General features: G+C 37.6%; 1 protein-coding gene across 4 annotated transcripts in view; it reads left to right on the forward strand.

Moving 5' to 3' along the window:
- Positions 1–20,400, forward strand: part of utrn (utrophin) — a 194,525-nt gene that overhangs the window by 98,678 nt on the left and 75,447 nt on the right. For all 4 annotated transcript variants that reach the window (XM_059527222.1, XM_059527223.1, XM_059527225.1 and 1 more), the window contains 2 exons: positions 11,739–11,911; positions 12,956–13,112. In XM_059527222.1, coding sequence (XP_059383205.1) covers positions 11,739–11,911; positions 12,956–13,112 — 330 coding nt within the window. The remainder of the gene's footprint in view (positions 1–11,738; positions 11,912–12,955; positions 13,113–20,400) is intronic.

The raw sequence follows: 20,400 nt of genomic DNA on the forward strand, positions 1-20,400 counted from the left end.
TATTTTAAAAAATTTATCCAAATACAATTTTAATGAAATAGTTCACCAAAAATTTACATTTGCTAAAAATTTCCTCACCCTCGGGCCATCCAAGATGTAGATGAGTTCTGATGAAATCTGATGTTTCTTCATCAGATTTGGAGAAATGTAACATTACATCACTTGTTCACCAGTGGATGCTCTGCAGTGAATGGGTGCCGTCAGAATGAGAGTCCAAACAGCTGATAAAAACATCACAATAATCCACACACTCCACTCCATCAGTTAATGTCATGAGAAGTGAAAAGCAGCATGTTTGTAAGAAATTAACCCATCAAGGTGTTTTAAAGGGGTTAAATGACTTTGCTAAAAAAGCAAACAACAACAACAAAAATATTTTGCACATAATGTACATTGTTTCTCCTCTTATCTGAAATGCGTAGTTTTCTAAAAAAAAAGCTCATCGTTCTGAAAGGCGAGGTGTGCACTGATTGGCCAGCTATCTGCTGCGTTGTGATTGGCCGAATACCTCAAGTGTGTGACAGAAATGTTACGCCTCTTACTGTACTGTGATGCCTTGTCCCTGCAATAAAAACCCTTTACTTTAAATTACATTACAACCATTACATTATCCACTGGTGAGCAAGTGACGTAATGAAAAGACAGCAAGTAAGATTTACTTCATTTTTTTATTTTGTAAGTTTTAAGTAAAAATGTTAAGTATTAAGTAAAATCTGCTTAAGTAAGTTAGGTGAAATTACCAAAGAAAAGACGTAAATTTAACGTAGCCAGTTAGAGTTTGATGAGTATTTTTTATGTCATTATTTCTCAAATAAATTTCACGTAGTCACAGTTTATAAACTTTACTCAAACAATGTACCTCTGAAAAAAAAACACTATTAAAGCATGTAGTTCACTTACAAACATATAAGTAAACAAGTAGGCAGCTTGTCATCCTTTTTAAGATATGTCCACTCAATGTAATTATTAACCAAATGAAGACCGAGACCTCAATACTTGGTACACCATACACAGTGAAAGCAGCACTCAGTGTATAGTCTTTGAGTATGAATGGGAAAGTGAACTCCAGATGTCACAAAACAGTAAGTTACTAAACCTAACCCCAAAAGCAAACATAGAACAGTCTAAATACATCTCGAAAAAAAACTACAAGATGTAAACTTTTTTAATGATCCATGCCCCAGTGTATGATGGGGAAAACGGGATCATTACTTTGATATGTACTTAAAGAATCCTTGGAAACATTAACCTACAAGTCAAAGTAATATATACTTATAAGTTCTTTTTTTCTACAAGCTTAAATGGAGTACTAATAAAGATTTATTTATTTATTTTTTTAATTCTTGGCTGAACTAAATTATTTAATTTAGAAATGACATTTGTTTTATGTAGTATTTACTTCACCACAAAATCTTTTTTATCAGTATATTTCTGAAAATCTGATGAAGAAACAAACTTGGATGACCTGAGGGTGAGCACATTTTCAGGGTTTTTTTTCAAGGAGTTTTAGGTGTATGTGTTTATTCTGTTTGCTGGAAGTAGACGTCTCAATGCTGAATTTGTAGATATCTGCTGCATTCAGCGCTCAGTTTCGAGCACATCTATAATGCAGCCGTTCTGACAGCTGTTCAAGCGCTTCTACACAGACGAGAGACATTGTGAAATGGACTAGATTGCCCCAAATACCACAATATATGTATTATTAATGCATCTGAATTGGACTGCATAAAACCTAACACATGCGGTTACTTTAATCTTTGCTATTTTAAATGTTGTAATTGTGTTGTGTGTGGTTTATGGTGTGTTTGTTTTAGATGTTGCTCATGTAGGCTACCTCACAGATCTGTCAAGGGTCTGATGAGGGTCTTACAGCCGTGATTTAGATTGACTACAGGAACATTGATATTAATCTGTACATTATTACACCAACATATGGCATTACGCTGCTCACACAGGCCTTAAACCTGTGCTCAGAGATGTCCGTTTTGCTCTGAGTTGATAAGAAGAACATGATTGTTAATGCTTATATGGATCAAAGATGCCATTGGCCTAAAATGTTTGAGAAGCACTGCTGTGGAATAATGATAGAACAGAAAACACTGAGAGAAATAATAAATGCTAAAATATGCATTCACCATCAGAATCATAATGCTGACTATATTTTATATCTGTTCTACAACTATAGCACACAACAATATCCAAAGAAACACAATGAAGGTGTTAGTTTGTTTATTTATTGTATATTTGTGTGTTTGTGTGTGTATATATATATATATATATATATATATATATATATATATATATATATATATATATATATATATATATATATATATATATATATATATAGTTTTATTCATTTTTTATATGTAATATTCATTATTAGTATCATCACACTCTATAACAAAAATAAACAACACATATATTTCAAAATGCACTTGAAGTATTGCTGGGATTTTTATTCCTGGATGTGTGATGAATATTTTAATACAGATGAAACATGTTTTGTGGGAGTTTCATATTTTAGAGATATCTTTGACTAATGTGAAATAGGTGCATATATTTCTGATATATTTAGAAAGAAGTTCTTCTGATATGCAAAGTTCTTTTTGGTCTTTGTGAATTCTTTGGTTTATTATATCCAAAAATATAAAAAGAGCTTTGTTCAGACAGACTTCTTTAAAAATGAATACATAATGTTCTGTTGCTAAGGCTAAGAGGTTATACCAGTTCTTGTAAAACCTTTTCAATAGTTTTTTCAGTGTTAAGTGAATACTGGAACACGTCATTACCTCAAATAAGTAACTAACAATAGTCTTGCTTTATTTATTTATTATCTAAAAGCTCTCTTATTAAAAGTGCGAAGGCCTCTTTTTCTTCATGGCTGGTTTATTTGAGGACCGAGCCTATGGAAGTGTTGTTTCTATAGATGTATTTGAGTTGATGTTACCATCTGTTGTTGCTGGTGAAGACATGTGTTTGGTTCATATAGTTTAATCACACAGCAGTGAAAGATGTGGGAACAAGTCCAGTTTACTAGATTGGCATTTCTTGAAGGAAATAACATGCTGCTGCAGGACCAGTGTTTGTTGAGATCTGTAGATGAGAATCAACACATAATGTGGTTTATGTGTCACAATGTTAATGTGTCACATGCAAAAAAAGGACCTGACAATCACAAATAAATATACAGATATTACAATGACATCAACACAAACTTTACTTCTTATAAATATGTGTAAATTATATCTGATCTCTGTTTGATTCAATGTTTATGTATTTTATATATATATATCAGACACAGTTCTTTTCAGTTATGCTGAAGGAAGCCTCAAGGACTCTCTTGGCCAAAGCTGTGAACTATAGTTGATCAACTATGGTTGATATAGTTGGTACATTTACTATAGTGTTAAAGGTTAAAATTAGTAACAGAATCCAAGCTATTTGAATCAGTGATTTAACTTGATCTGTCATGCCACATTAATCAGCAACAAAATGGTATTCATTGTTTGAATTCGATGCCAAAATTGGCAGAATTTGAAAGCTGAGTCACATTAAAATAACAAAGCACAAAGGGCACTGCCACTACTATGGATGGGAAGCATGCTTCAAATAATGTTTAGTGAAGCACAACAAATTTGACAATTGACAATTCGAAATTTAAGAATCAATATTAGTTCATTAAAATGAAAATCAATTAAAACAGATTCATTCAGGATGGATGGATGAATGGATGGTAGATGGATGAATGGGTGGGTGGTTATATGGATGGATAGATGGATGAATGGTAGATGGATGGATGGATGGGTGGGTTGGTAGATGGATGGATGGATGGATGGATGGGTGAATGGATAGAAGGATGGACAGATGGGTGTGTGGGTAGGTGGATGGATGAATGGATGGATGGAGGGATAGATGGGTGGGTTAGTAGATGGATGGGTGGATGGAAGGAAGGATGGATGGGTGGGTGGGTAGATGGATGGATGAATGGATAGAAGGATGGATGGATGGGTGGATGGATGGACGGGAAGGATGGATGGATGGGAAGGATGGATGGATGGGTGGATGGGTGGATGGATGGATGGATGGATGGATGGGTGGATGGATGGATGGATGGATGGATGGGTGGGTGGGTGGGTGGGTGGAAGGATGGATGGATGGTTGGATGGGTGGATGGATGGGTGGATGGAAGGAAGGATGGATGGATGGATGGATGGATGGATGGATGGATGGATGGATGGGTGGGTGGGTGGGTGGATGGATGGAAGGATGGATGGATGGGTAGATGGAAGGATGGATGGATGGATGGATGGATGGATGGGTGGGTGGGTGGGTAGATGGATGGATGAATGGATAGAATGATGGATGGTAGATGGATAGATGGGTGGGTTGGTAGATGGATGGATGGATGGAAGGACGGATGGATAATAAATTTTTAAATAACTGAATTTCTGTTTTAATTTAAATTAAAAGTTATATGATATGATAGGATATTGTATTATTGTACACTTTCACAGAGGTTTCCCACACCGTGATATCCTTAAAGGGAGGTTTTGTCTGGTTAAGCTAACATTTAGGGACATTTGTCCACCAGCTACACACACACACACACACACACACACACGCCATTATCAGTGAGGTGCAGATGTGGACTGGACTCAGATGTTTAATAGAAGTTCCTGCACAGAAATCTGCTCCATCAACTACTCACAAGTTCAAAGTAAGTGTGTGTGTGTGTGTGTGTGTGTGTGTGTGTGTGTGTGTGTGTGCACGTGCATGTGTTTGCGATGTAGTGAAAAAGTGCATGTAGACATGCCTTCCTAATAATGTCAAACCGTTCATGAACCGTCGCCATGTTGAAACATGGTTTGAGTTTCCATGAATCAAACTGCACTTTTCGCCTCAAACTTTGCATTTTCATTTCTCCCAGTGACTCTCTTCCCATAATTCCCAGAGCTGTGAAACATTTCCCTCATGTTTCAGTTCACCCATCCACCTCTGATTTCACCCCTCGCACTCTTTCCGCTTCCAACCAGTTTTGGTATTATTCTCCAGCCAGTGTTTCGAGCTTCGGTTTTTCGGAGTGTGTTTATTTTAACTGCAGCCTGTTTCTCAGTTGTTGTAATCATATGCACTACTTTTGTTTGCGTAAACAAACATTCTCATGTAATAACTCATGAACTATTATGGTTTACATGTATTCATATCCTGATTTGATTGTAATCCAGCAGGGTTTGTTTACACTCACACACATGCGACTTTGTGCACATCAAACGTGCCGCTCTGGATATTCATTATGTAAATGTGCTAATGAAGTAAAGGCACTTCAAAGGGATTTGCTTATGAATATTCAGAATTGTCTTCTGTCTTTGCTCCCGGCTGCTTTAGGCTGTGCGCGAGTAAGTTCGGACCACATGGCCCCTGACACACTGACTTTATGTATTTAGACAAGCCAAGAAATGCCCATATGAACGTTATGAATTTCAAAGGAAGCGTAACACACACACACATACACACTCTGAATAAGGCTGTTAACTAGGGGAGTTCTGTGGAGAAAGGAATAGGCTCTGATATCTAAAGGAAAAGTGAGATATTGGTGACCAATACAAAAAGCAAAAATGTGAAAGACAGAAATATGAGAGGAGCGATTGAACATTTGGTGGAGTATTTGAGTGAGTCACAAGCCAGACATCTGAGAGAAGAGCACTTCACTGATAGCACACATCGCAGAGACGTCTATTCATCTGGATGATGGGTTTTACAGTGTTTGCTCCAATATCTACATGTCTCTATATTTGCAAAAATGTTACAGTATCTGTGGCATCACTGTATGTATCTATAAAATGTGTTTTAAAATCTGCAGTAGTGTATGTCCATGCTTTTGAACACAATATCTGCAATATATATACATATGCTGCAATATCTGCAATTTGTCTATACATTCTGTAGCTGCTGTTCTGTGATAAATTTGACAATCCACAACGTGCCACAATATTTTACTACACTAAGGTACAATATCTGCTATAAGTTGCTATATAAACTGTATATTACTGGAAGAAGTTGCAAAATTGCAGTCATATGCAGCAACATACAGGTACTGCAGATAAGTTGCAGTGCCTACAATGTTGTAATATTTTTTTTGCTACAGTAAGGCACAATACCTGCTGTATTGCTGTAGTAAGTTGCATTATATCCATTATGTTGCTGCAAATCACTGCAATAGGTTGCTATGACTATCACAATGTGCTGCTACAATAAGACACAATATGTTGCTGTAATAAATTGCAACATCTGCAGTATGTGGCTGTATATTGCTGCAAAAAATCACAATGCTTACGGTGTTGCAAAACATGTTGCTACTGTAAGCTGCAATATCTGCAATTTGTTGCTGTAATATATTGCAAGATCTGCAGTACAATTGTGTGTTTTGGTAATTAGTGACAAATTTTTGCAATATGTACTTAATGTGACTGCAACAATTCTCAATATCTACAGTCGATTGCTATGTGTTGCTGTAATTAGTGACAGTATCAGGAAAATGTCATTATTAAGTGACACACAAGTCACGTAAGTCACATTATTAACAATTAATTGCTTTGCATCCTGTTGCTGTAATTAATTACAGTATCTGCAACATGTCATTAATACAGTATGTGGCCAACCAGAGTGTGCTTTATACCGCCACGTCTGCAAAGTGCATTTGCAACGCGAATAAAGTCTCATGAATGTGCAGCCTTGTACACATAGATATGTATGCTTGTACAGTGGACCAATGGCCAAGTCAGAATTTTTCATTAAAAAACTTACATTAGCCTGTAGATCAAAATGAAAGCCATATGGAAATTGTGTAGTTTTAATGGTTTTCATAATGACTGTTTAATAACCATAACATGCAGTATGAGCCTTTTTGTATTTTTTTTTTTTTTCATTTTTGCAGCCTGTACCGTACGACTAAGTCACATTTTTGAAATGAACTTTCAAAAAATAAATTTGATTTGATTTTAAGGATGTTATAATGTTGTATTATAAAGTTATTTTTTATTTATCAGCGGTAGTAGGCATTTTGGTTGTCCACCTACTGTATGTCACTGCAATAAATATCAGCAAATGTATTGATGTCCGTTTTCTTGCAAGAGTGACTTTCTGCAAGATTTTGTCAGCTTTTTTCAGTTTTAGATTTTTCCTTGTTAGTTTTTATCATATTTAGTCTACCTTATCCTATTTAGTTTGTCAAGTTTTAGTCGACTAAAAGTCTCAACATTTTAGTTTAGTTTTAGTAAAAGAAAATCTGAAGTATTTTAGTGTTGTTTTAGTCAATGAAAACTTGAAATTTTAGTAATAAGATTATTATCAATTAATCGTAAAGCAGTATAATCATACAATTATTTAGCAGCCATTTAGTCTTAGTCTTACTCAAATGTACATTTTAGTTATCATATTAAGTCAACCTTGTCCTGTTTTTTTTTAATCAAACATTTTTTATTGTAATTTTTTTCGTTAACGAAATCAGCACTAGTTGCAATATTGGATGCTCTATTCCCGATATACACAACAAGACTGTTTGTTGTCACGAAGGTCAATATTAGCAATGATGTCAGACAAATCGCTGTAAATCACAATGTGTAATCTGTTGCTAAAATGTTCGATGTCAGCAAATTCAGCATGTCCTTTTAATCGTCAACTGTTTAGAATGAATGTGAATTAGCTCTTTTCAAATAAGTTTGTCAGATATTTGTACACAAACTTGACTCCGCAAACAAAACCTGATTCTCTAGATCATATACTCGTGCTTACTGAGTCTCTCTCTCTCGTTCGTGAGAGCTTCACATATTCACAGATGCTGAAGTTGTTGCAGTACTTCATAAAACTTTGTCTTTCCCGCCTTTACATTCTTGTTCAACGTTCTTCTTTTTCATTTTCGGCACTGAGCTCGCTCTCTTTCATGGTGGGGCCCAACAGGAAGTGGGTGTGTGTGTTAGTTTAGAGTGGGATGGAGGGAAAGAGGAGGGGAAACAGAGGATGCTGAATAAAATAATAAACAGCTGCCACTGGAGGGAAAGACAGGAGAGAGAGAGAGAGCGAGACAGAGTGGAAGAGAGAGCAGGGAAAAGTCAGCAGTCAGAGTAGACCACAGAAGAGGAAAGCTGGCCAGCCAGAGAGTTTTAAGACAACTTTTGGAAGTTCTGGAAAGTTCTGCAAGCTGCCTGTGGAGATCTTTACACCTAGGAAGAAAACCTCATCTGAGACCTCCATCTAAACGGATGTTCTTCAAGTGCTGATGTGAAGATCAAGCTGGACTTGTGAAAAAAAATCTCACTTGCTTCTGGCCTTTCCACATGCCTAGATTTGGAGATGTTCTCCTCAAGATCAGACCTCCAGCGCTCTTCTTGGCTCTCTGACTCTGAGTGTGTGTTTTCCACGAGAGAGAGCGAATCAGACAGCCGTGCTGCTCTCCTGCCCTGCCCGTCCACACGGAGGCTCTTTGACACGAGTAATTGAGTACGAACGTTTGCCTGAGGGTCACAGGAACCTGGAGGAACAAGACGCTTTCTGTGTGTGTCTGGACTAGAGCGAAAGAGCCGTGTGTGCTCATAGTGAGAGCAAGTAAAGCGGCAAAATCATCTTCAGATCACTGAACCAACATTTGGATATTTGTTTGAATCCCTAACACTATCTTCAATCTGCCTCCAACATCCAGGCCTGCAGAAGATCCTAAACACTGGGCAAGACCCATCCACCACTGGAGCATGTGTCTCTCAGCACAAAGCGGCAGAGCTTCGGCACAGGCTCCGCTCCAGGCCGCCAGACGTGTGTGTGTGTGCTCTCCACAGATGTTCCTGCATATGATAAGCTGCGTTATGTGTGTGAGGAGACTGATCCGTTGCCAGATTTCTCTCGGCCGTTGGCATTGTGGAATGTAGCGTGGTAGAGGTAGACGGAGATCATGATGATTGGTCTGAACTTCAGCTTGCAGGAGTTGCTGCAGAAGTTTGAGGAGGTATTTCCAGATTTGATTGTGGAGGAATGGATCAGGGTGTTGGAGACTACATCTGTAGATCATTAGGGATGAACTATTAAAATGTCTTGTTTAAAGGGGCCCCTGTTACAGTGTAATTACACAAATAATTACTGAGTGATATTTATTAATAGCATGCAATTATCAGGGTTATTATCATTACTATTGATAACTAAAACTTAAAAAAAAAAAAAAGATCTAGACAAGAAAAAATGTGAGAAACCACAAAACTAGTACAATTTTAAGCAACTCTAAAATGAAAACAAAACAGAAAATACTTAAATTGATACTTAAATTAAAATAGTACTTACTTTAGGTTTAGGGTTAGTTGCTTATAATTATGTGTAATTTACTGTTATTAATATAGTAAGTTCATATAACCGGTTACAAGGGCACTGTAAGATGAAGCATCACCAAAATTAAGAACAGTAAATTATTTCAATTATGGATTTTTAAATCTGATGTAAAATGTAAAAATCTCCAGTATTGACTTATGCTTATGATTATATATATATATATATATATATATATATGTGTGTGTTTGTGTGTGTGTGTGTGTGTGTATACAGTTTCATCTGGTATAAATTGCTTTGAGTGACACAATGATCGGTTTATCACAAAATATTTTTTTAATAAAACAATATACCATTTCCTGACCTGTTAAGAAAGTCCCATAAAGGCTGTTCTGTGAACTGTCCCAATTTTGTCCTCGATCAAGACACTTGAGGAGACGCTACAGCAACGCGTGTACTGTTAGTCACTAACTGTGCAATATCTAGTTCAGGAAAGAGAGGTTTCAGAGCACACTCAGTGTGGAGCGCATCTCCCACCTGTGAGAGTGTGCACGTGTGTGTGTGTGTGTGTGTGCATGTGTGTGTGTGTGTGTGCGTGTGTGTGTGTGTGCGCACGTGCGTGCGTGTGCGTGTAAGTGTGTGTGTGTTAGTCGTTGAGGATGCTTCCACCAACAAACAAGGAAAGGTCAAACATGAAAATGTCATGTTTTTTTCTTTTAACCTGTGTCTCTCTTGGGATTGTGTGTAAGTTTGGTTAAATTAGAGCACGCTGAACGACAGCTCTGGGGAGTCTTTATGATCTAGAAGCAATTATTTAACTTTATTAACGAGAAAAGCTTTTTTATTGCCTCGTTTAATAGGTCAGGCTGCCAGATGAGGGAGTTTTAGTGTGTGTGTGGGGCTCGTGCTTGAATTGATCACAGTTAAATATTTCATTAAGAACTGTTAGAGATGAAGAGCAGAGATGAGATTTCTAGTGCGCTGGAGCTTCAGTCTGCTGGATCTGTGTGTTTATGTGTCATGTGAATTAAGCAGCTGCTCGCTTGATGCAAATTGCAGTCAAAAATGACAATAACCATCCAGAATGGCAAGCTCCGATCTGATTGGCTGACTGACTGTGTTTATTCTGGGCAGCAGTTGTCTCTGTTCATCTGGGAAAAATAGTCTTCTTTACCTCAAACCAGACAGTATCTTTTGAGGAAGATGTATTCACTGTGTTTTCCAAAGTTTGTGAGGTCCATGAAGTTTTGTTAAAGACATTTGTTTTGTTTGAGTTTTTTTTTTTTTTCAAGTTTAAATTTTTGTGTTAGTTTTTTTTTTTTCTCTGATGGCAGCTTTGTTTCAGACAGTCTGTTTTGTTTAGATGTTTTGTTACTGACAGTTTTGTTGTTTCAGAACATTCTGTATGTAGTTATGCAGATATACGAAATCCAAAAGATCTGTTAGTCCAAGAAAGAGTCTTAGTGTAAGTAGTCAGTTCTTGTGTCTTTCTGATTCAATTCTATCTCTGTGAGTTCTGATGTGTGTTCCCGCAGCATACAGTTAGCACTGATGTGTGTGTTCATTGCTGTTCTGGTGTAAATTGTGTAAAAGAGTGACAGAGAAAGAGAGAGAGTTTGCCACGTAGCAGAGTTCACTTTGCAAATGAACTGGAAAAGACCCAAACCTCCTTCTACTGTCCTCTACATGTCTCAATATGTCAAATTCAAGCAAGCTTTATTTTCACAATTAAGGCCAAAATATATATATATATACATATATAGCAGTTTATTCTGTTAGAAAACAAACAGCACAGTAACTGCTGATCCAATCGATGTTGATGTATGATAAATATCCAGAGTAACATTAGACAGGATATCCTGCAGTGTGCTGTAGTGTTGAGTACATTTTAAAGGCAGTTTGATATTAGTTTGGTTTTAAACATGATGTACAGTAAGTGCTGATAAATTGTTTTTGTCATAGGTTTATGATTGATAAATGTTAAATTGTGAAGCTGTGTTATATAAGGAATGAAAACTTGAGTTCCGAGTTCTACTGAAACTAAATAAACCAAAATTAGACAAAAAATAGACTTAGTATCTTAAAGCAAACAGAAGTAAACAAAAATATATTGTAAAAAAGTTGAGTATTAGTTCATAACTAGTAATTCTATAGGATGGTGTGAATGATTAGATTGTGTGCTCAGTGTCTTCATGGGTGCTTTCACATGTAGTGTGATTAATCTACAGTCCTGTGTGTGTGTGTGTGTGTGTGTGGTGGGTCTCAGTATCAGACTGACAGCTTTAATTGTGTTTTCCTCTCAGCCGTGTGGAAACGTCTCTGCCTGTCTTTGTTGATTTGTTTATCTTTTCCTTTAACGAATCCACATAATGAAGGTGGTAACAGTGCAATTAAAGCAGTCTCTTCTGTCTCTGTGTGTGTGTGTGTAGGACATCCAGGCGGAGATCGAGGCTCATAATGATGTCTTCAGGAGTGTGGATGGGAATAAGATGAAGATGGTGAAGGCTCTGGGGAGCTCAGAGGAAGCAGTTTTCCTCCAACAGAGACTGGATGATATGAACCAGCGCTGGAACGACCTGAAGGCCAAATCAGCCAATATACGGTCAGACACACACACACACACACACACACACACACACACACACCTCAAGTAACACCTTAATGTTAAGGTCACTTGAAAACCATCAAACATGTCACTTAGTAAGGACAGATGGAGCAGTGTTTCAATTCTATTGTCAATTTGAGCATCTGTGGGTGTGTGTGTGTGTGTGTGTGTGTGTGTGTGTGTGTGAACCAACCAAAATGGACAAACAGGAGACTGTGTCTGTGTGTGAGAGAGAGGAAAATGGTGTAATTGTGTTCTAATGTAATTAGGGATTAATTAGTGAACACGTGTAATTACAAGTCTTGCTGATGCATCCATTAATACACACACACACACACACACCAGGACTTGACACTTCTTTTTGCCCATGAGTGCTTGAGTTTTGAAGTTAAAAAAATAAGCACACTAATATATATATATATATATATATATATATATATATATATAAAGCAAAGTGATTTAATTAGTTTAAAATACAAAAATATACACAATGTTTTTGCTTCAAGCTGTATTTCATAATACTGCAATTATTTATAGGCCTGCTATAAACTGTATAAACTATATTGGCATAATCTGTTTATTACAGTAATGCATATGTCTGTATAATTATAAATACACTGGAACTCTTATTGTGAAATGTCTGTGCTTTACTGCTTATTCAACATGAATGCTCTAAAACACTGAGTTTTAAAGAATGCACAACAGCGCTGTGTTTTTACTTTGAAATGTGCAGGATTTCTTTATCATAAGACTTTGATTAAATATTATAATCCTGATATTTTTATTTAATTTTTTGTTTTAATGATCCACAGGATCTATTTTTATTTGTGTACATGCTTCTAAACACATTTTAGAGTTCTACCACATCTATTTTAATAGCAAATGTGAGTATAATTCTTGCACTGTCGACCCCTCTGTGTACACACACACAGCTTCACCTGTCGCTCTCATTCTGTTCAGAGAAAGACCATTGAAAGGTTTTCCAGTGTTTGTGGGAGAACATCTTCTTTAGTATTGAGATGTGTATGAACGTGTGTGCAGGACTCATCTGGAGGCCAGTGCTGAGCGCTGGAACCGGCTTCTGTCAGTCCTGGAGGAGCTGGGCCGCTGGATCAGTGTGAAGGACGAGGAGCTGAACAAACAGATGCCCATCGGAGGAGACGTGCCCACAGTGCTGCAGCAGCAGAGCCACTGCACGGTGAGAGCCGCTCCTCACCTCTCTCTCTCTTTATCTCTTCTCTTCTCATCTTTTTCTCAAATCTTTAATTTCCCATTGTCTCCTCTCCTCTCTCATCCTCGCATCTTTCTTTTCTCAAGTTGTCTCCTATCTCACTTTATATGAGTTACATTTAAGAACGTTTCTCTGAAATGGTTTTCAAAAGTTGTCTGGAGCAGCACTCATCTAACACACTTGATTCATCTCATCAGTTCGTTAGTAGAGACTTTAAGACATGAAGTGGATCAGAAAAGGTACAGAGTTGTGAGAAAATACGACGTGTGTCAGATCTGCGTCATGTTGAGCAGCAGCTCTTAAAGTAATAGCAGCCAAATAAGCTAAAAGCCCAGCTGCTGTGAAGTCTATTAATCAAAGGAAAAAAGAGGATATCAATAAATTGTGTAGCTTTAAGAATTAATCTATATTTAATTTAGAAAATAGAGTTTGATAGCTTCATTCAGTTTCTGTTTATTTCCAACTTGCTGAAGGAAACAAGGAAAGGCTGAATTTTAAATGGCTATAGTCAATGGTTAAATATTAGGAAAAAAAACGATTTCCTAGAGACGTCAGTGTTATATCAGTGGTGCTCTCCTACAGTCATAAAAAAAAGGTTTAAAAAATATATTACAAATGTACTGTTTTTGTGTTGTTTGTACATTAATTTGATTTGTACATTTAATTCTCATCTCGTCTGGTCTCATGCTGTACCTATTTCTTGTATCTTTTTCTCTTCTCGATGTTCTTCTTCTCTCTCATCTTTGGTCTCTTCTTAGCTTGTCTCCTCTTACATTTAATGTGGTCCATTACTCTTTCTTTTTTTTCAACATGTCTGTTCGCTCGTCTAATCTCACTTCATTTTGTTACCCTTGTTTTCCTCTTAGATCTTTCTCTTCTCAGTGTCTCTTCTTCTCTCTCATCTCAAATTGTGCCTTTCTCTTCTCATTGTCATTTATTCCCATCTAATTTTTGTCCCACTTTGTGTCTCTTTGTTTTCCCATCTTGTCTTCTCTTCTTTACTCTGTTTGACTGGTCTCGTCCTGTCTTGTCTTTCCTCTCTCTTATATCGTTCAGTTCTCATTTGTCTTCTGTCTACTTTTTTCTCTTAATCATCATCTTTTGAATGCTCTCCACAATAGTCTTTTTTTTTCTTGCGTCTCTCGTTAGTTTGTCTCATCTCATCTTGTCTCATTTCCTCTTCTCTAAACCCTGTATCATCATGTCTCGTCTCTCACTTGCCTCTTCTTTCTTTCTTGTCTTGTCTTGTCTCATATCATCTCATGGCCATCTTGTCTCCTTTCCTCTCTTTATAGTCCTGTCTCTTCTCCTCACCTCAACAACTGTTGTCTAGTCTTTTGTCTTCTCTGGTCTCATTTTGTCTTATTTGTCTCTCCTCTCCATCCTATCATCAGCCTCTTGTCAGATTCTCCTTCAGGAAATCTTGTAGAATTAGAATGAGCTTTGTTGCCAGGTATGTTCACACATACGAGGAATTTGTTTTCGTGATAGAAGCTCCACAGTGCAACAGAATGACAGCGACAGAACAAAAAACACATAATAAAAGAATAAAAAATACAAAAAATTACAAATAAGTAGGTAAGGTATGACAATATACAAATTGACAATTGTATGGCAGGTATATTTCAAAAAGCAGTTCATGTAATGTACAGGTATATTATGTGCAGAAATTAAGTGTACACTAATATGTGTGTTGGATAAATAAGTGTATGTGTATATAAATATTAAAAGTGTAGTGTGTTCCACAGTTATTATCAGCTGTTCATAAGATGGATTGCCTGAGGGAAGAAACTGTTCCTGTGTCTGGTCGTTCTGGTGCTCAGTGCTCTGTAGCGTCGACCAGATGGCAACAGTTCAAAGAGGGAGTGTGCTGGATGTGAGGGGTCCAGAGAAGGGCTGTCAAAATGGCTAAAAAAAATAAATATGATCAAAATTCAAATTATATGCGAATTTAAAATGCATAATTTCAGTTAGGGTGAAGAAAAGTTTTGGCTTCTCTCCTGAGGCCACAAGAGGGCGCATTGGGCAAAATATTACTAACGCACGTTTATTTAAAGCATAAGAAAATATGACTGTGAAAAAAGTGCATAATTTTTTAAATAATGTTTATAAACCAATTATAATTAAGTAGCTTAAAGAACTATGAACAAAACAGCATCATGTGTGCATGCATAGTTTAATACAAAGGGGTAAAAGCCAATCACACAGAGTACATTTTCTTTTTAACATGAGAGGCAGTGGGATGGGGCAAACCCAACATAAAGTCTCTAGATATGTTTTGGAAAAAAATTGAACCCACCTTAATTTTACATGGCTTTCTATACATGCGGCTGTCAAAGCTGTGCTTGCGGAAGAGTGTGTGTGTGTGTGAAACTAAACAAAACGCGGAATGTGAAGTATTCCAGGGGCGGGCCTTGAAGCAGCCTCCTAAAAGGACTCCTAAAATTTGACTGCAACATTTTTGCATTCGAATGTGGATTTTTATTTTCAATTCGACAAAAGCTCACTCTGGATAAGTACAGTTCTTGAATAGATGGGAGAGTTGAACCGATGATTCGCTCAGCAGTCCGGACTATCCTCTGTAGTCTTCTGAGGTCAGATTTAGAAGCTGAGCTGAACCAGACAGTTACTGACGTGCAGAGGATGGATTCGATGATGGTGGAGTAGAACTGTTTCAGCAGATCCTGTGGCAGGTTAAACTTCCTCAGATGGCGAAGGAAGTACAACCTCTGCTGGGCCTTTTTCACAATGGAGTCAATGTGAATATCCCACTTCAGGTCCTGAGAGATAGTGGTGCCCAGGAACCTGAATGACTCCACTGCAGTCACAGTGCTGTTCATGATGGTGAGTGGAGGGAGTGCAGGGGGGTTGCTCCTGAAGTCCACGATCATCTCCACTGTTTTGAGCGTGTTAAGCTCCAGGTTGTTGAGAGTGCACCAGACAGCCAGCTCTTTAACCTCCTGCCTGTAAGCAGACTCGTCACCGTCCTGAATGAGGCCGATGAGTGTGGTGCCATCTGCAAACTTCAGGAGCTTGACAGAGGGGTCCTTAGATGTGCAGTCATTAGTGTACAGGGAGAAGAGCAGTGGGGAGAGAACACAGCCCTGGGGAGCTCCGGTGCTGATTGTACGGGTGCTGGATGTGTATTTTCCTAGTCTCACTAGCTGCTGCCTGTCTGTCAGGAAGCTGTTGATCCACTGACAGACGGAGGTGGGCACGGAGAGCTGAGTTAGTTTGGACAGGAGGAGGTGTTTATACTCCTCAGCTAAATGATTATATTGGGTCTTTATATTGTAATCATGTGTCATATAGTGTGTGTGTACAGTGTGTCACTCGCTTAACAAGTGACCAAATGTGTCATTAACCACCTGTGTGATAATGACAGTAATCAAGATAATAGCAGTCCTGAGCTGCACAATCAGAGCGTTTACACGTTTTTCACCTTTACCCGAACACATTTTAATCAGTGTTTGACTGACCCGGGGTCACATATAAGTCTTTAAAAGTTTACATACACAGATCCAGAAGAGCATTTTGAAGAGGTTTCTGTTGTAAGCCTTTAAACAGTACATACATGTGTTTCTGCTATATGATGCAGGGATACCTACAATACCAGACAAAACCACCGCAGGGAATTATGGGAAGGTGGCAGGAAGGTTGAAACCTTAACGAGGCTGTGGCAGTTTGGTTATGCTCGCTCTATCTTTTTCAGACAGTTTGACTAATGATTCTCTGGAGCGAAGAGAAAGATTGCCCCGCATTTTGACTTTCTCTCCCTTTCTCTCTCTCTCTCTCTCCACCTCATCTATTTTTTGGGCTCTTATAATAGATTGTCTTTGAGCCGGCTGCCCTGGTAAGAGCTTTAGCCGCGTGGGTACAAAACGGCAGGACTTTTGAACACGTCACTGCTGATTAGTGTGCCGTGCCACCCGGGCGACCAGGATAGAGCGCCCCAGAACACGAGATGGAAGTGGAAATGAATAATTTGTGTGAGGTCTGAGAGACTTAGAAGAGCCGAAGACATTGTCTGTCTGAAAACTTTCACTGATAAAGACACTGAGCCAGTTAAAGAGACACAGGACGACCTTTATTCCAAGATTAATTGAGTGTAATGAGCCCATTAAATGAAATGGAAACAGTGCCTTTCCTTTTTGAAAAGGTGATTTTTAAAGTACATTTTTGTTTGACTTTTAATATTTAAGTGGGAACTACATTGTGCCATCTCCAGCTAAATTAAAATATTTTATTTAACATATCAATAAGCATGATATGCTGGGATGTAATTATGCCTTTAAAAAGTAACAGGGTTGACACTTTTACAGTTTAATTTGACATTAAAGGCATGAAACTATAAGGAGCTTAATAGAAAAGGAAACATTCTTGAAGACTTTCCTCTCCTCAAAAACTAATTAGGTGATTATGCAGCTCTTGTTTAATTGTAATTTGTTTAATTTTATTGAAGTATTTTCTGTTATGTATGTTTGCTTGTTTATTTGTCTGTTTATTCATATTTCAACTAAAAGATAAATATTCTACACTACCAGTGTACCAGATTTTGGAATTTGGACCGATTTTTAAGTATTTTTTATAAATAATTATCTTCTGCTCTTAAAGCCTGCATTTTTTTAATCCAAAATGCAGCAAAAGGAGTATATACTGTGTATATAGTGTGTCTGTGTGTGGCGGGTGTCTATTAGCATAATCATGTGATTTCTCTATAGCATTCGTTTGATTATTGGCCATAAAGAGTACTTGAGGACAGTAGCTCTAAATTTCTCTCGGCCTTATGTCTCAGTTATAGTGTTTATTAATCACACATCTAATTATCCAATAGAAGAGCCTCCTTTATTGCTGCTATAATTAAAACTATCAATCACCGTTTTTTGGAAAGTCCTGCGAGCGGGAGAGTGTGTGTTATTCTCAGTTTTACTGATAAAAGCCGAAATGTGTAAAGCTTTTGACCGTTACAAGGACAAATGATTCATGTGATACCAGACACTCTTTTTATCAAACTTTAATAGGATAAATCAAACAAAAATGTCAATTGTCCTCATTTGCCCAAATACCATTTAAAACTTTCAGTGGATCATAAAAGAAATTTAGCCAGATGTCTGTACCGCTCTTTTCCATTCAGTGACCAGAAAGGACAGAACAGCACTATAAAAGTATCATAAAGTAGTCCATAAGTCCTCTGAAGCAATATAATAGTTTAATGTGAAGAATAGACTGAAATTTATATGTGCATGGTTCCTAATTTCTCATGGAACTCTTATATAAGCACTATCATGCTGCATTAGTCACATCACTGTAAGGTTTTTAGTCCAGGCACACAGAAAAAAAGTAATGACCTTAAAAAAAGTTGGAAAGCGTTTTTGCAGTGATTGCGGTTACTTTGCCGGCTGAGCTCTGTTCAATAATGGCTAAGTCTGTGTGATTTATTCTGATCGTTTGGGTCTTGGATCCTCCGAGTGTTAAATAAGAGACAGATTAAAGCCTTAAACTTTCCCCTAACCTGAGACAGGAAAGAATGACCTCACTATTACTAATAAGAATCGCTCCGAAGATCCTTTTGTGTTGAAATAGAGAGATAGACACTTGAACGCTGACAGTCTCGTCACCTGACAGGAGTTTTTAATGCGTCTCTGTTAGTCTCCATTAAGACATAAGTTGAAGTTTGCCTCTCAGGTATTGATTTCAATTTACACACTTTTTAAATGGATTGGATTCTAGTTGTTTGATATTTTAGGTCCTGAGCAGATACTGAGTCATTGCAGATGCTTACGACTTTCAAGATTTGATTTGTGCGAAAGCCTTTTGCCCTCTCTCTGCTTCTCCTAATTGAAAGCATTCAAAGCAGATTGTGTTATAGCTGATAAAAGCATCTATTGACCGAGCAGACTGAAATGTGGCTTGCCTTCTAGAAGCAGTTTTAAGAGAGCCGTGTGTTTCAGGACAGTAAGCAGGAGATCTCTGACAAGAGTCTGAGCAGCAAGTGTGAATATATCAGCATGGAGCTGTACTTCATGAGCCCGTGCTGTCGGGAACTTAAGGACAGCTGGAGCAGGTTTTTAAAGAAATTAGAAATCATTTAGTCCGTGGTCTTACAGGATAGTCTTCTTTATCCATTATGTTCCAGGTTGAATGCAGTTTAAGCTATTTGCCACAGAGAATGGTTTAGCTAGAATAACTAGAATAATTCTTAACATTTACATGTTGGTAACACATTAAGGGCCAATTCTCAGGTGTAGTTTCAACAGAAAAAACACATGTTAAATGACACATTTTTCTGCAATTCAGTCAGTATAAATGCTTTAACAAAAGCATCCAGACATTTGCTCCTCAGACATCAATATTACATGTATGTGCTTTACTGTAAAGACACATTTTCTGCTTGTTTTCCTCAAAGCAAGTGGCAACTGTACTGAACCTGGTTCACTCTGACTTCTAAACACGATGTCCATTTAGCTCAATTAAAAAGTGAGGGTGATGTCATTCTGAAGAAAGCAGCAGCAAAGATAATTATTGTTGCTGTGTGTTGCTATGGCGATAAGTGGCACTTTGGCACCACTCCAGCATCTTAAACCTGAGCTTTAGTCTGTCAAGGGCATCCTCCCCAAAAACAAGCCTCGAGGATGTCTTGGCTGGAGCTGAGCCATTAGAGTGCTTGCTTGGGAGTCTTTAAAAGGTGTTCAGGATGTGTTTGCCATTTGATGGTTTTGAATGGTCTTTCACTCCAGGCACAGAGGTTATTCATTATGTGAATGTACGAGCTTTTGTGTTTGGCTGTTTGTGTCTGTCAGAAGTGTTTTAAGAGCTCAGGAAGAGCACTGATGATAGTTTGCCGCTTTTTGGCTTTAAATGTGGAAACAGTCATCATCTTTGTGAAAGAAACAGATGGAAGACATTGATTTTTTTTTGCCGCTGATGTTGAAGGTTGTTTACTAAAGCATGTTTCAGCTGCATCTTAAAGCTGCATCTCAAAAATTTTAATTCTCATGATTTGTTCACTTCGTGTTGTTCCAGACCCATATCAACTAAACACAAATGAAGGTATTTTTAGTGGAACGTAAAATGAGCTTTCTGTTCTTCCAAAGTAAGTCCACGCAGCCCTTTAACCTTAAAAAAAAAGACACTTAAAAAAATAATCCATATGAATTTAGCTGTTTAATAGAAGTCTACTGAAGGAACACAATGACTTTAATAGAATTGTCTGGCATATATTTGCATATTTTGCAATTTGTTTATTTGAATTATT

The sequence above is a fragment of the Carassius carassius genome, chromosome 37 (assembly GCF_963082965.1).
Source record: "Carassius carassius chromosome 37, fCarCar2.1, whole genome shotgun sequence".
NCBI classification, from domain to species: Eukaryota; Metazoa; Chordata; class Actinopteri; order Cypriniformes; family Cyprinidae; genus Carassius; species Carassius carassius.